Source organism: Propithecus coquereli, unplaced genomic scaffold, assembly GCF_000956105.1.
Source record: "Propithecus coquereli isolate 6110/MARCELLA unplaced genomic scaffold, Pcoq_1.0 Scaffold89, whole genome shotgun sequence".
Classification (NCBI taxonomy): Eukaryota; Metazoa; Chordata; class Mammalia; order Primates; family Indriidae; genus Propithecus; species Propithecus coquereli.
In genome coordinates, this window is record NW_012155173.1 from 7,727,281 (window position 1) to 7,739,589 (window position 12,309).

Sequence of the window (12,309 nt, forward strand, 5' to 3'; positions counted from 1 at the left end):
AGTTTCCTTCTTTGTGAAATAAGAATGATAATAAGGCTGTGGTAGTGGAGAGCTTGAAATGAGTAAAGGACACAGAGACCTTAGCCCATTGTCTGGTCCCTAGGAAAAGCACTAATGACTTCATAATAAGGTGGCCTTCCTCATGAAACAGAAATTCTGAGAATGTTTAGGGAAGAAAGACGTGATAGAGAAGTGTCTTGAGAAATGAATATTAAAGACAAGCACTGCATCTCATAAAAGCAGTGAGCATCCAAAAAGAATTACGAAACCTAGAGCTACAAAAGCCCCTAAGGATCAAATGGGTATGAACCCCGGGTCCAGCTCAGGAAATAAGACGAAAACAAGCAGCATTATGACGGGTGATGTTCACTTTCCAGCAAAGTTTTTGCACAAATATCCAGGAGCATGCCCAATTCCCAGCTGACCTGCGATAACTTCACTCCCTTTCATCTACTCAAAAAGCAATCAGAATGTATGAATCTTCTTCAAAGGAAATCGTTAGCAAACTTCAGTCCTTCTACTTTTGTTAGTAATAAGTGACTTTCTCACGTGAATCTCATCCAGCCTCCTTCCCTTACTGTTGGGATGACTAAGTTTCAGAGAAGTCGGTGACACATCAGAGTTATTACCAAATCTAGGGCTTCTGGTTCCTTTCCCCCATATCCACTCTGCCTTGTTAAGACGGTTCTGCACCCAACACTGGGTTACAATCTCTAGACATGAGCCTGGCTGTGATGAACTCTCTCCTTCTTGTCCAGGCCTCTCTGACTCTTCTCTTATCCCCCTCAGCCCACCCACTCGACCATCTCCCTATCCAGAAGGCACTTACGTGTCCACGAATCTTCTATTGAGGCATAGGATGGAGGCCACCTCTGCTTGGAGAGGAGGATCGCGGACTACCTTGTACTGCAGTGGCTTACACTCCAGGCAGAGCGGGGAGTCTGGAGTGGAGGTCAACATGGCCGCATCAATCTCTAGGTGCTCATCCAGCGTGTAGATCTGGATGCCGTATACCTCCTCACCCACGTCTCGGAGTCTGATGGTCAGTGGGACATCACAGAAGACGTTCTGAGGACCCAGGGAGACATTCTTCCCACTGACAGTCAATAGTTTGATGTCATTGACAGCTCCACTGGAGTCCCAGTCAGTGGAGACAAAGGTCACCCAGACAGTCAGAGATTCAGGGACCAAGGGGTAGAGGAATTCCAGCTCAAGGTAGCAGCCTTGTGGCTCAGGGCAGGCTGGAGGGACCGTGTGAGGATTGACAGCTGAATTTGGGCTCCATGTGCGGACGCTGGACTTACAGGGCTGTTCAACATCTGGATGACCTATGGAGAAGAGATGAGAAAATGAGTTCTTGTGGGATGACCTTCACTCTGATCCTCAGTGTTTCCTGAAGACCCTAGGAGAGACTGATCCGACTAGAATTTAGACAGAGGGGGGAAAAGGAGAGGGAGGATTCTTGGTGTCTTGTTGAATCTGCTGTACACCCAGTACCTGGCTCATCCCTACTCCTGCAATACAGATCTCATAAGAATCACCAGATATTTAGTCAAAACTACATTCAAGTAAGTGTCTCACTATTGAGCTGATGCCCAAACTTTCCTTCTTATCTTCCATTTGGAGGCATTGCTGCATAAGATGAAAGGAAGGCAGGGGCACATATTGGCCAGACACCCTCAGTGTCCCATGAACTTGTTTACTTCTTGCAAAGACTCACTTCAGAGGTGAGGAAACTAAAACTCAAAATTATGGAGTGAATTGGCCAAGGTCATACAGCTTGAATTTTAAACGTCGATATTAGAATCCAGTTATGTCTCATTCTGAAATCCGGATGCTTTGTTTTTCTCCCCATTGGGCGCAGGGGCCACTAGAATAAATGAGAATCCCTGAGGTATTATTGCCATTGGTACAGTCTACTTTGACTGACAGAAGTCCTAGAAATCTCCTAGCAAAGAGGAGGTAAGCATGGATAGTATCCACCCCTTGGACAGAGGACCTGGGAGGAAACTGTCTAGAACCATGAACGACAGAGCTGGAAGGCAGCCCTGGAGCCATCTTATCACTCCTCCTCCCCTTCCCTACATGAGGTCATTCCATACCACTGAGCTTCTCCGAGCTCTGTCCAGTCTGACTCCGGAAGGGGAGGGTTGTGGGAGGGGGGAAGGAGAGATTCTTCTACTCTTTCCCTAGGGTGATGATGCCTCATCCTCACTGATCTCAGCCTGCTGTGACTTCTAAATTTTTCTCTGCTGAGATCACATCTAGACCCTCAGAGAACTCTCCCTTGCACTGCTGAGAAAAGTAATCAAGACTCAATGTAGTGATTGGCTCTAATTTGTTTAAGGGAGTCTCATGAGAGATACAGATCAGCTGGTGAGTATAGGATGGAGGATCTCAAGATGTCCTATTAGCCACATTATTTTTTTCATCAGCATCAGTGGTTGGTTGAGGGGTGGGTTGCTGGACATTTCTAAAACAAAAAAGAAAAAAACAGTAACCTTTGTTTGAAAATGCTTTGTGGTAGTGTTACAGAGCAATAGGAATCACCACAATATGAACACCAGAAAGCCATTTGGAGTGGAAAAGCTATTCCAGGTATATTTCACCAGAACAGGAAGAGATGGATCTAAATACAATATTCCCTCCATTCCTCCTTGGCTAGTTGCAATCATTACTCCCAGTAACTGCCAGCTGAGAGTGACCCTTAGTTTAAGTGAAAAGCAGAAATAAGACTCCTCACCTAGCTGAAGCCTTTCTTCTTGTCTACTCTCTGACCCATCAAGTTCTTAACTCTCTTAACTTTGTGAGTTGTTGACACACATGTATCACTTATTCATTCAATAAAATTTATCGAGGGCAGCACTATATAGTATATAAAGCATATTCCCTAGTCATTAGGTAACTCATCTGATTGTCATTCAAATCCCATAAGAGAGTTATCATTTTCATCTCTATTTTATAGCTGTTTCACTCAATGCCATATAGCTTTTGCTTAATACAGTATGCCTAGTCCATAGAGAATTCACACAGTGGATGCTCAATATTTGCTAAATGAAGAACCATCTATATTGTTAACATGGAGTTAAAAAAGAAGTTACAGCATGGAATATTAGAGCTTGCTTCCTGATGGTGGGTGCCAGGTCAACACTGCACCCCCTCCACGAGCTTTCTCCTGGAATTGGCACAGGGTTAAGCAATTTTTCTCCCTTCCTTGGAGAAAACAAGTGTCAGGGGAAAGAAGCCACAGGATTTCAAAGATGACAAATCTGCTTGGCTCATCCTTCCTCCCTGGTTTCTTGTTCATCAACAGAGGGACCAAATGCTTCCAAAGGACAGGAAGGTGAGTCTGGTCATTATGTGCAAGTAGGTAAACAGGAATAGAAGTCTTAGCAAAGCTTGTGCTTGTCTGGTTATTAGAGGCAAACTCTTAGATGTAAAAATGAGTCCCAAGGGTCACTGAGTCCAACCCCTTGCCAAAGCAGCAATCCCACTACTAACGCCAGGCTTCATGAACTGACCATCCTCTATGTGTGAGGCACATTACATGCCTCAGCTCTTTTCACCCTGGCAGTAAGTCTATGACATAGGTCTTTAGAAACTCATCTTACAGAAGAGGAAACTGAGCCTCAAATGGTTCAGTAATTCCCTGGTGGGGAATAGGATAGATGTGATGCTGTTGGTCCAGGCAATGTGCCAAGCTTTGAAGCAATGAAAGTCAGGTTAAAATGCCAGCTATCTAGTTTCTCATTGTGTCACCAACTGTAATGTTACCAACTTCAGGGTTGCTGGAAAGCTCAAATGGAATGAGATCTTTACTAGATGCTCACACATATTTAATATATTAGCTCTGTCCTGAAAAGTGAGGAGGAGCTAACAAAGAGGAACTAAAAGTGAGGAGGCATTTCAAGCAAAGAAAACAGTTGAGAGAGAATGGGAGTTATGATGACCATGGTTTTAAGTGCAACAGGAGAGCAGCAAGGGCTGAGGCAGGAGAGCTAAGTGGAACCCAGATTGTGAAGTGTCTTGTACATCACATTAAGGAAACTGAGCTTTGTACTGAGATAGATGGAGAGTTACCAATAAATTTTAAACAAAGGAGTCATATAAGACTTGTTTAGAAAAACCACTGATTAAAGACATAGGTACTATCCATCCATTTGTCTAGCCATCCATCTACTCATCTATCCATCCATACACCCCTCCATTCATCCATCCATGCATTCAAAGAGTAATTAAGTGCCAGGTCTGTGTGCAGAGTTAGGCTAGTCCCTGGGGGACAAGTTTCCTGACACGATCTCTGCTCTCATGGAGCCTCTAGTCACATGAGATCAGTTAGGAGTCTGGGGCACTAATACAGAAAAAGCATGACCATGGCTTGGACAAAGGAGCATAAAGGGAGATGACAAGTCCGAATCCCTAAGGAGGAAAAACGGACAGAGCTGGGAGACTGGACGTGTAGTTGTGAGGTGGGGAGAGGGGCTAAGAAAAGAAAACAGAGAGAGGAAGAAAGGAAGGAAAGAAGAAAAGAAGGAAGGGTGGGATACAGGGAGGGAGAAAGAAAGGGAGAGGAAGGGGGAGGGAAGGAAGGGAAGAAAAGAAAAAACAAAGAATTAAAGAAAGAGAAGTGCAAAGTTCCTGTTACTTCATTATTAATACATATCCTTTTGTATATATGGTGATGAAATGAAAAGTTACATGTTTATATAAGCTGTCCACTAGAAATAAGTCCATATATGTGTATAGAAATGTATTTATACATATTTATGCTGATCTAAATTTACATTTATGAAGTTCTATACAGACACCCATTATATATCTATGTATATATACACTGCAGCTGTTGACACGAACATAGTCATAAAAAGTTGGTGCCAAGCTTTTTTCCAGATGACTAGTTAAGCACACCTGAAATATTCTGGGCAGAAAAATGGAGAAAACACTGACACAAACAAGCAAAAAATGAAAACAGCTAGTGCCATGTGCTAATCTCTCATGGAAAACTCAACACTTGGAATATATTATATGCTTACATAAGTGATCTTAACTGGGATTTGCATCGGTCAGATCAAGCTATCTAATTCCTGGGCTACAAGTGTAACATGGTATTAAATGCCTCAAGAAATATTCATCTATGAAATACAGTTTTTACTCAAGAGATGGTAGTGAAACCACTTTCTGTGAACAAAGGCAAGAGGTTCTATGACCGTATTTACCCTCATTAAAATGAAGCTAATGGAATGTAGTAGATGTCCAAAAAATATGTGTTAAATGAACAATCTTCTACCTTGTTAATATAGTGTTAAAAAAAGAAGTTAGAGCTGGAAAGGGCACTGTAGTTCAGCTGTTAATTCTGTGGCTAAGATGCCATCTTCAGAGAAGCTACATGACTCACTCGAGGGCACAGAGCACGCTGAAGGCAGGGCTGAGACCAAGGTCAAGTTTCCTCATTCTCCCCCTGTGCTCTTTCCCCAACCCCACAGATATGTCTGGCATCGCTCATGAATTTGGGAGTTTTATGTTAGTTTGAGAAGTCCAAAAACTTAAACACGCAAAGATAAATAGGATGAAAATGAGTTGAGAAATAAATTGCAGAGTTTGGCTCATGGAAAAGTTTATTTCTTCAAGGATATTAAAAGGGTCTGGGCCAAACGGATCACAAAGCCTGAAATAGGATGCTCTAAAAAAAGAACAGTATCTTTTCCTGGCCTGCATGTACTGAATGCACATAGGGGGAAAACCCGGGGCTGCTGGGTTTCCTTGGAGGCCTGAGTCAGCTCAGGGAATCAGGGGGCTCAGCGCTTCCAGTTGAACTCTGTTCTGCACACCACGCCTTCAGAAGGTCAGACACGATCTAGGAACAAACTTCACCAACTGATAGTTGGGCTGGATGAAGGTGTGGGGAGAAGTCTGGAAATGATTTCATCCAAACAAGTGAACGAACACACCAAGATGATTTTAGTCAGAGATGTCTCAGGGGAGAGTCATGCTGATGCTGCCTTCCAAATATCTCTCAGCTCCATCGACTTCTCTCCATTCTCACTGCCACCAACCTCACCCAGGCCACCAGCATCCCTCACCTGGATTCCGACAACAGCTACCTAGCTGTTCTCTTTCCTCCAGCACTCGGCTCCCCCAGTCTCTTCTCCACAGTGCAGCCTGAGCCTTCTTTATAATAGGCACATCTTACCATATACCACACCCCTCCCAAGGCGCATGGTGGCTCCTCACTGCCCTCGGTGTGAATTGAAATCCGTGCTCACCTGGTCATGACCCATCTCTCTCACCCAACCTGTCCCATTTCCACCTTGCTCTTCATGCTCTAAACCCATTCAAACTCTTACAGCATTACTGAAGGGCTTTTGCTTATGTAGGTTATATCTATTCATAGTTACCATATTGCGAATTAAAACCAAGAAATTTTAAAACTAAAAACTATACAAGCATGCATTCCATTAGCTATCAAAGCATGAATAATATCACATGTCATGTATCTATTGGAAAACTCCACTGTACTCTCAGGAGAGAATGAGAGTGAAAAGGCAAAGGATGTCATAGCATGAAAATACTTCTGACTTTGAGGACACCCTGAAAAAGTGTCCAGAAGCCCACAAGCCTCTGGACTACACTTAGAAAATGGCCACTCTGAACATACCAAACTTGTTTCTCATTCTCAATGCACCTTTCTAACGGTGTTGCGACATCTCATGGGAACACTGAGTCTCCAATTCCAGTGAGGTTCCTTCTTACTGGTCCCCAGCTCTCTGTGCTGCCATTAGCACAGGCCTGTTCACAATGAATTGCCTGTTTGCATATCTGACTCCCCTAGGGGATGGCCAGCACTGCCCTGCTATGCCCCTGGGACAGTGCCCAGCACATAGTCCCAACGGTGGTCACTGGTGGGATAGTCTCACTCTATGCAAGTATACAAAGTGCTGTAAGGTGGGAGAGACATCTTCTCTGTGAGAACCCAAAGTGGGTCCAGTTTGGGTGGAAAAATTACGATTGTAGATTTCAAGAACCTTCTTTAAACAATGGAGCTAAAACAGGGTGTCAGGGAACCTCAGGGAGGCAGTATAGAGAGGGGATTCCTGAGCTGGGTGGGGACCGGGGCTGGATGACCCCGGGGGTCCCTTCCAAGCGTGGTAGCCTGTGATTCTGCAAGGCTGAACTGAGGGCTTCTCCCAGACATCCCTCTTGCTTTACATTCCGGATGGATTTGTTTAGAGTTCCCAAGTTTGACTCCCAATTTTATTTTAAGCTGCTTTAAAAAATAAAGTACACTGCCATCTCGTTTTTCAACTTCACTTTCCTCTCTGATCCCTCTCCCTTGCTTTATTCTATCTCTGCCTTTTTCTTTTCAACCCTCTTTCTAAAAATATAGAGGATGGCGGAGGAGTTCTCACCGACGCTCGGTGAGGAGACTGATTCTGCTCCCTCTGATGCACTGGTGTGATAGAGTCCCGCCCAGTGGCTGCTGGCATGAGCTGACCTGCACAGGAGCACACGCGGCTGGGGGTTGCGAGGGAAGGTCTACGTGTAAGTCTCTGTGGGCCTGGGAGCGGGGACGGGAGACTGAGAGGAAAGTGTGGGGTCTCTGCCAGCCGAGTGACAAGGTGCAACAACAAGCATTTGGCAAAAGGTGTTCTCTTAATTTCTGTAGAAAACAGAGCGGCTGCTTTTCATAGAGAATGATGTTGTACGAAAGCACAGACATCACTGGCCCCGTGGAAGGCTTGGGAGACACTCCATGAGCAGGGAATGGTCTGATCACGGGTGGAGCCCGCAACAGTGGCAGTCATGACATGCTTCCCTCAAGTGTCTTGCAGGTAAGTGAATTCCCCAAAGGAAGACATGTTACAGAGATTAAAAGGAATAGTGGCAACACATGTGCGAATGTCCTGGGTAGCCTCAGAAATAACCGAAGAAGAATCAAAGACTAATGATGCCCTGATGCCCCCCAAATATGTGCATCGACTCTAATGTGACCTTTTTTTGTACCCCTGAACACCAGGTGTTTATCAGGTTTGTGGCCTTGGGCACTTCTTTAATATCTTAGTGTCTCAGTTTCCTCAAATGTAACATGGGAATAACATATCTAGGGCGGCACAGGTGCTCAAAAAATACTTGCCAAATAAATGAATGCATGCATACTGGCCTTACAGGATGACCTTAGTATCAAATGAGATGATGTATGTGAAAGACCATTGAAAACCATAAAACTCCACATGCAAAGAGAAGACCTTTGCACATTCCACCTGCCAATGAGCTTCCTGGAGGCTGACTTACCTTCTGCTTCGCGAGGGCTCCAGTGTCCTGAGGGGCCGCAGGGCATCGGGGAAGAGGCATTGAATGCGTACTGCACCAGGATTCTCCCTTCCAGACAAAGGTCACATGCTGATCCCAATTCTCTAGGAGGCCAAGGAAAGAGGAGAAATGCACCGACTTAGGAACAGTTGAATGAGCAACCGATGGGACTAGGCCAAAGGCAACAGGGCAGAGGACACAGCAAGTCCACATTACCCCCTTTTTCCCTACACAAGCCAAGCCTTCCGGAAAATGACAGTAAGTGAAATTCCTCCCTGGTTCTCAACAAGGACCTTGTTTGGGCCTAAGTGGCTTCTGTTCCGATGGTGCATAAGCTTCTCTGACTTTTAGCAACATAGAATCAACAGGCTAAACACTCACTACCTGCGATAATTTTAGTTTCATCATGTAAAGCCCCACTGAGAATTTGCTGTGGGGTTATGAGAACATCTTTTGTCCCATTTTGTTCCTAAAATTTACTTCTTTAACAATATTTATCAGGTACCCACTGTGTGCCAGGCACCATCCTGTGTCTCAGGCACTCAGTACGAAGAAGGCATGGTTCCTTCATCTGAAAATGAGTGAGCTAGATTAAATGATGCCTAAAGAACCTTCCAGCCCTGACATTCCAGGGATGGGTGAGTCACTCCTCGATTTAACAGTCAAAAGTAGTTTCCTTACCATGCCATCTAATTCATTTTAGCAGCTTTCCAAGGGACAAGCCAATCCCTCAATGGGACCAGCCCCAAAAGTGGAATATTACGGTGGCTTCCCCTACTGACTTGTGCCTTGTGTATCTGGATTCAATCTTCCTTTGGCCATAACAGCCTCTGGGATCCTACATGTTCTCCAGATTTGGCATCTGTTTAGGAGGCAGTTGTGGGGAAGGGAGAGGGATGAGTCCTCTTCTCCTGTATTAATTTGAACCAAACACTGCAAGTCCGATCGACCTCTGCAGAGGGACTGGAAAGTGAATCTTTGGAAGATGTCAAGAAATGTCCCAGCCAACCCACTATTTTCAGAAATGCAATGGCCCTGCTGACACCTCTTTCATCATTCCTAGAGGAATCTCTGTGCTTTGGTTACCTGAATAGACACAATGGAGGAGCCAGATACTCAGCCTTAGGGCTCTCTCTTCACAGGGATGCTCTTGATGCCTCTGGGCTCACATGGACAGATCACCCCCAAGCCCCAGCCTGAACAGGTCATGTCCCTGCTCTCTTTTGGAGACTCTAGCCCCTAATGCCCTGTGATGTGGCATTCAATGTCCTTGCAAACTCTTCCACATCACTTTAGCAGCCTTGTTTCTCTCCACTGCAAGCTCTACCATGCTGTGTCCTGCTACCCACAGTCCCTTGCCCTGCTACTGTTTCCACCTGCTGTTTCTCATCAATTCAAGGTTCACCTTGAACATCACTTCTTCTATGAAGACTCTTTTATATACAAGTGAGTTTCGCTCAATGAACAGTGAGGTCTTGAGCACAAGGTTTATGCCCTGTGACTCTCAAAGGGTCCAGCACGTAGCTTACTTCATAGAGTTGGTCAGCATTTGTGGCTGAACGGATGGACGGATGGGTGGATGGAATGCCAGTCACTCAGACACATTACTAACATTCACGACTAACCTAGTCCAGACTTTCAAATTGCAGATTTTGCTTTCTCAGCCTTAGCATTGTAAATTTGAAACCATACGTAGGTAGAAATTTTGTAAGCACCCTACTATTCAGTGATAGGAGAACCATTAAATAGTCCATGGTTAACCTGTTTAATGGACTGGCAAGTGGTTATTACAAAAATATGTATAAAGGTTATGCAATTTCATGGAAAATGTGAAAGTTATAATATTAAGTGAAAAAGTCATATTCAAAGCTTAGTCTACAGCAATGTCTCAATGTTGTTCAAATAACCTTATAGGACAAAATGTTATCGGCAGTAATTTCTGGTTGGTAGAACATAGGATGATTGATTTCACCCCTCTTTTCACTCTTCCTGATTTTTTAAATTTTATACATATTTTAAACACAGATAAGTTACTCTTGAACTAGCAATAATAATTATTACACAAATATACTCACGGGCAGGAAATCAGAGGTGGAGAGACTCCCTCAGCACCACTAATGACGGCAGAGCTCCGTTACTGTGACCACAGTCACGCACAGCAGCTCTGAGTCACATGATGGCTTTATGATGACAATTAGATTACAAATGTCCTGGGATGGAGTCAGGAACCACACTGACCTTAATGACCAGTGAATCTTTCTTTCTATTTCCCTGTTTCCTTTAGATGTTTTGTTTTGGATGACACACATAAAGCCACCAGAGCTTCACTGAGTTCTTGATACATGCCAGGTTCCCAGTAAATACTTTGATGGATGAACAAATCATCATCCCACTGACAGCAAATGTGTGGTGTCCTACACAGCCGGGCAGTCTACGATATGTGTTTCCTGCCTCTGGCATTTATTTGATTTTCATGGGTACTTGTAATTTGATCAATCAAATTAAAGCTTAAAGCTCTGAGTACTCATTGTCCACTGCGGTAGCTACTAGCCCCAGGTGGTTATATAAATTTAAATTAATGAAAATTAAACAAATGTTTAAATTTTGTTCCTCAGTCACACTAGCCAAATTGTAAGTACTCAATAGCCACAACTGGTTAATGGGTATCATTTTACGCATTGCACGTAGACAACATTTCCGTTACTGCAGAAAGTCCTACTGGACAAGGCTTCTCTAAAGCATCCACTGTACAGAATGAATTAAATTTTTCTCCTATGCAATTAGAGCGGTATTAAATAGTTATATGCCATCTTTGGGAGAAATGAGAAAATAGTTACTCAAATCATTTTCTGTGTTCTGAAATTTGGAAGAGAAACCTTGACTGAGAAAGGTTAGAACCTCTCTGGCTTACAGATTAGACAATTGAAGCCAAAGAGGCAGGGGGAATGGGTGAGGTCACAAAGACTTCAGACCCAGGGCTCTCGGCTCCCAGTCCAGTACTCTTTCCAATATACCACAGCCGATTGTTCAGATAACTGAAACCATCCAGTCAACACATGTTTGCGAGACAGATAAAAATAAAGGAGTTAGAGAAACCAGGGGTGGCCTTGAATTATTTATTCAGTTGCCCAAGTGTGAGGACACAGGCTGTGGGAGGATCTGAATATGTTTTTTTAAGGGAAACCCTTGTATTCTCTTAGACCACAGATGTGAGAACAGCAGGAGGACACGAGGATGGCCAGGGGCGAGTAGTTGGCATTGATGGATGTAGTGGAAAACAACAGAGGCTTTGCAGGGAAAGGGAATTTTCAAGTAGCTAAACAGCTTTGGAAAGCATTGCACAAGATGGGGGCTAATAATACTGCTTGAACATAGAGTGAGTGTGCTTGGCATATTGCAGATGTCATCTTGTGACTTCTTGTGACTTCTTCATAAAAGCAAGGTGATGTGGGCATGATTAGCACCTTTCTATGGAAGAAGACTCAGAGGACTGGAAAGGTGAGATGGCTTTTCCAAGCTCCCATCAACTGGGAATGATGACGCTGAGGATGGAAAATGGATGACCTGACATCAAAGCTTGTACACTTTGTACTAAGCCAATTTGCTTGAGTATAAACTCCATGTGTGTGGGAGAGTGATATACATAAAACGTAGTTCCATGTCTTTACATAATTTATTAAACTTGTGGACCAACTTCCTTTAGCCATAGAGTATGGTGTACATAGTTGTTAACCCTAACTAGATATGTTTCGAAAATGTCAGTTTTAATTTAACATATGATAAGTACGTTATGAAATCGTAGACGGAACAGAATAGCTATTGTATGAGGCTCAAGAACCAACTGACTATAGGTTATTAAAAACATATTGATTGAAGCTGAGGGCACTCTGTAACAGAGACATATCTCATTACACAACAATTAACCCTCCAATAGGTTTCCGACAATCAGATGTTATTTATTTAATGGACAATAACTGCTTTATGAAGTACAAATTGAATACA

The 12,309-nt window shown here is 43.7% G+C and overlaps 1 protein-coding gene across 1 annotated transcript in view; it reads right to left on the minus strand.

Annotated features, from left to right (window-relative positions):
• The window catches only part of PAPPA (pregnancy-associated plasma protein A, pappalysin 1), a 250,111-nt gene that overhangs the window by 166,289 nt on the left and 71,513 nt on the right, over positions 1 to 12,309 (minus strand). The window contains exons 7-8 of the mRNA XM_012664387.1: positions 8,290 to 8,411; positions 830 to 1,328 (exon numbers count right to left, since the gene is read on the minus strand). Of these exons, the coding sequence (XP_012519841.1) occupies positions 830 to 1,328; positions 8,290 to 8,411 (621 nt within the window). The remainder of the gene's footprint in view (positions 1 to 829; positions 1,329 to 8,289; positions 8,412 to 12,309) is intronic.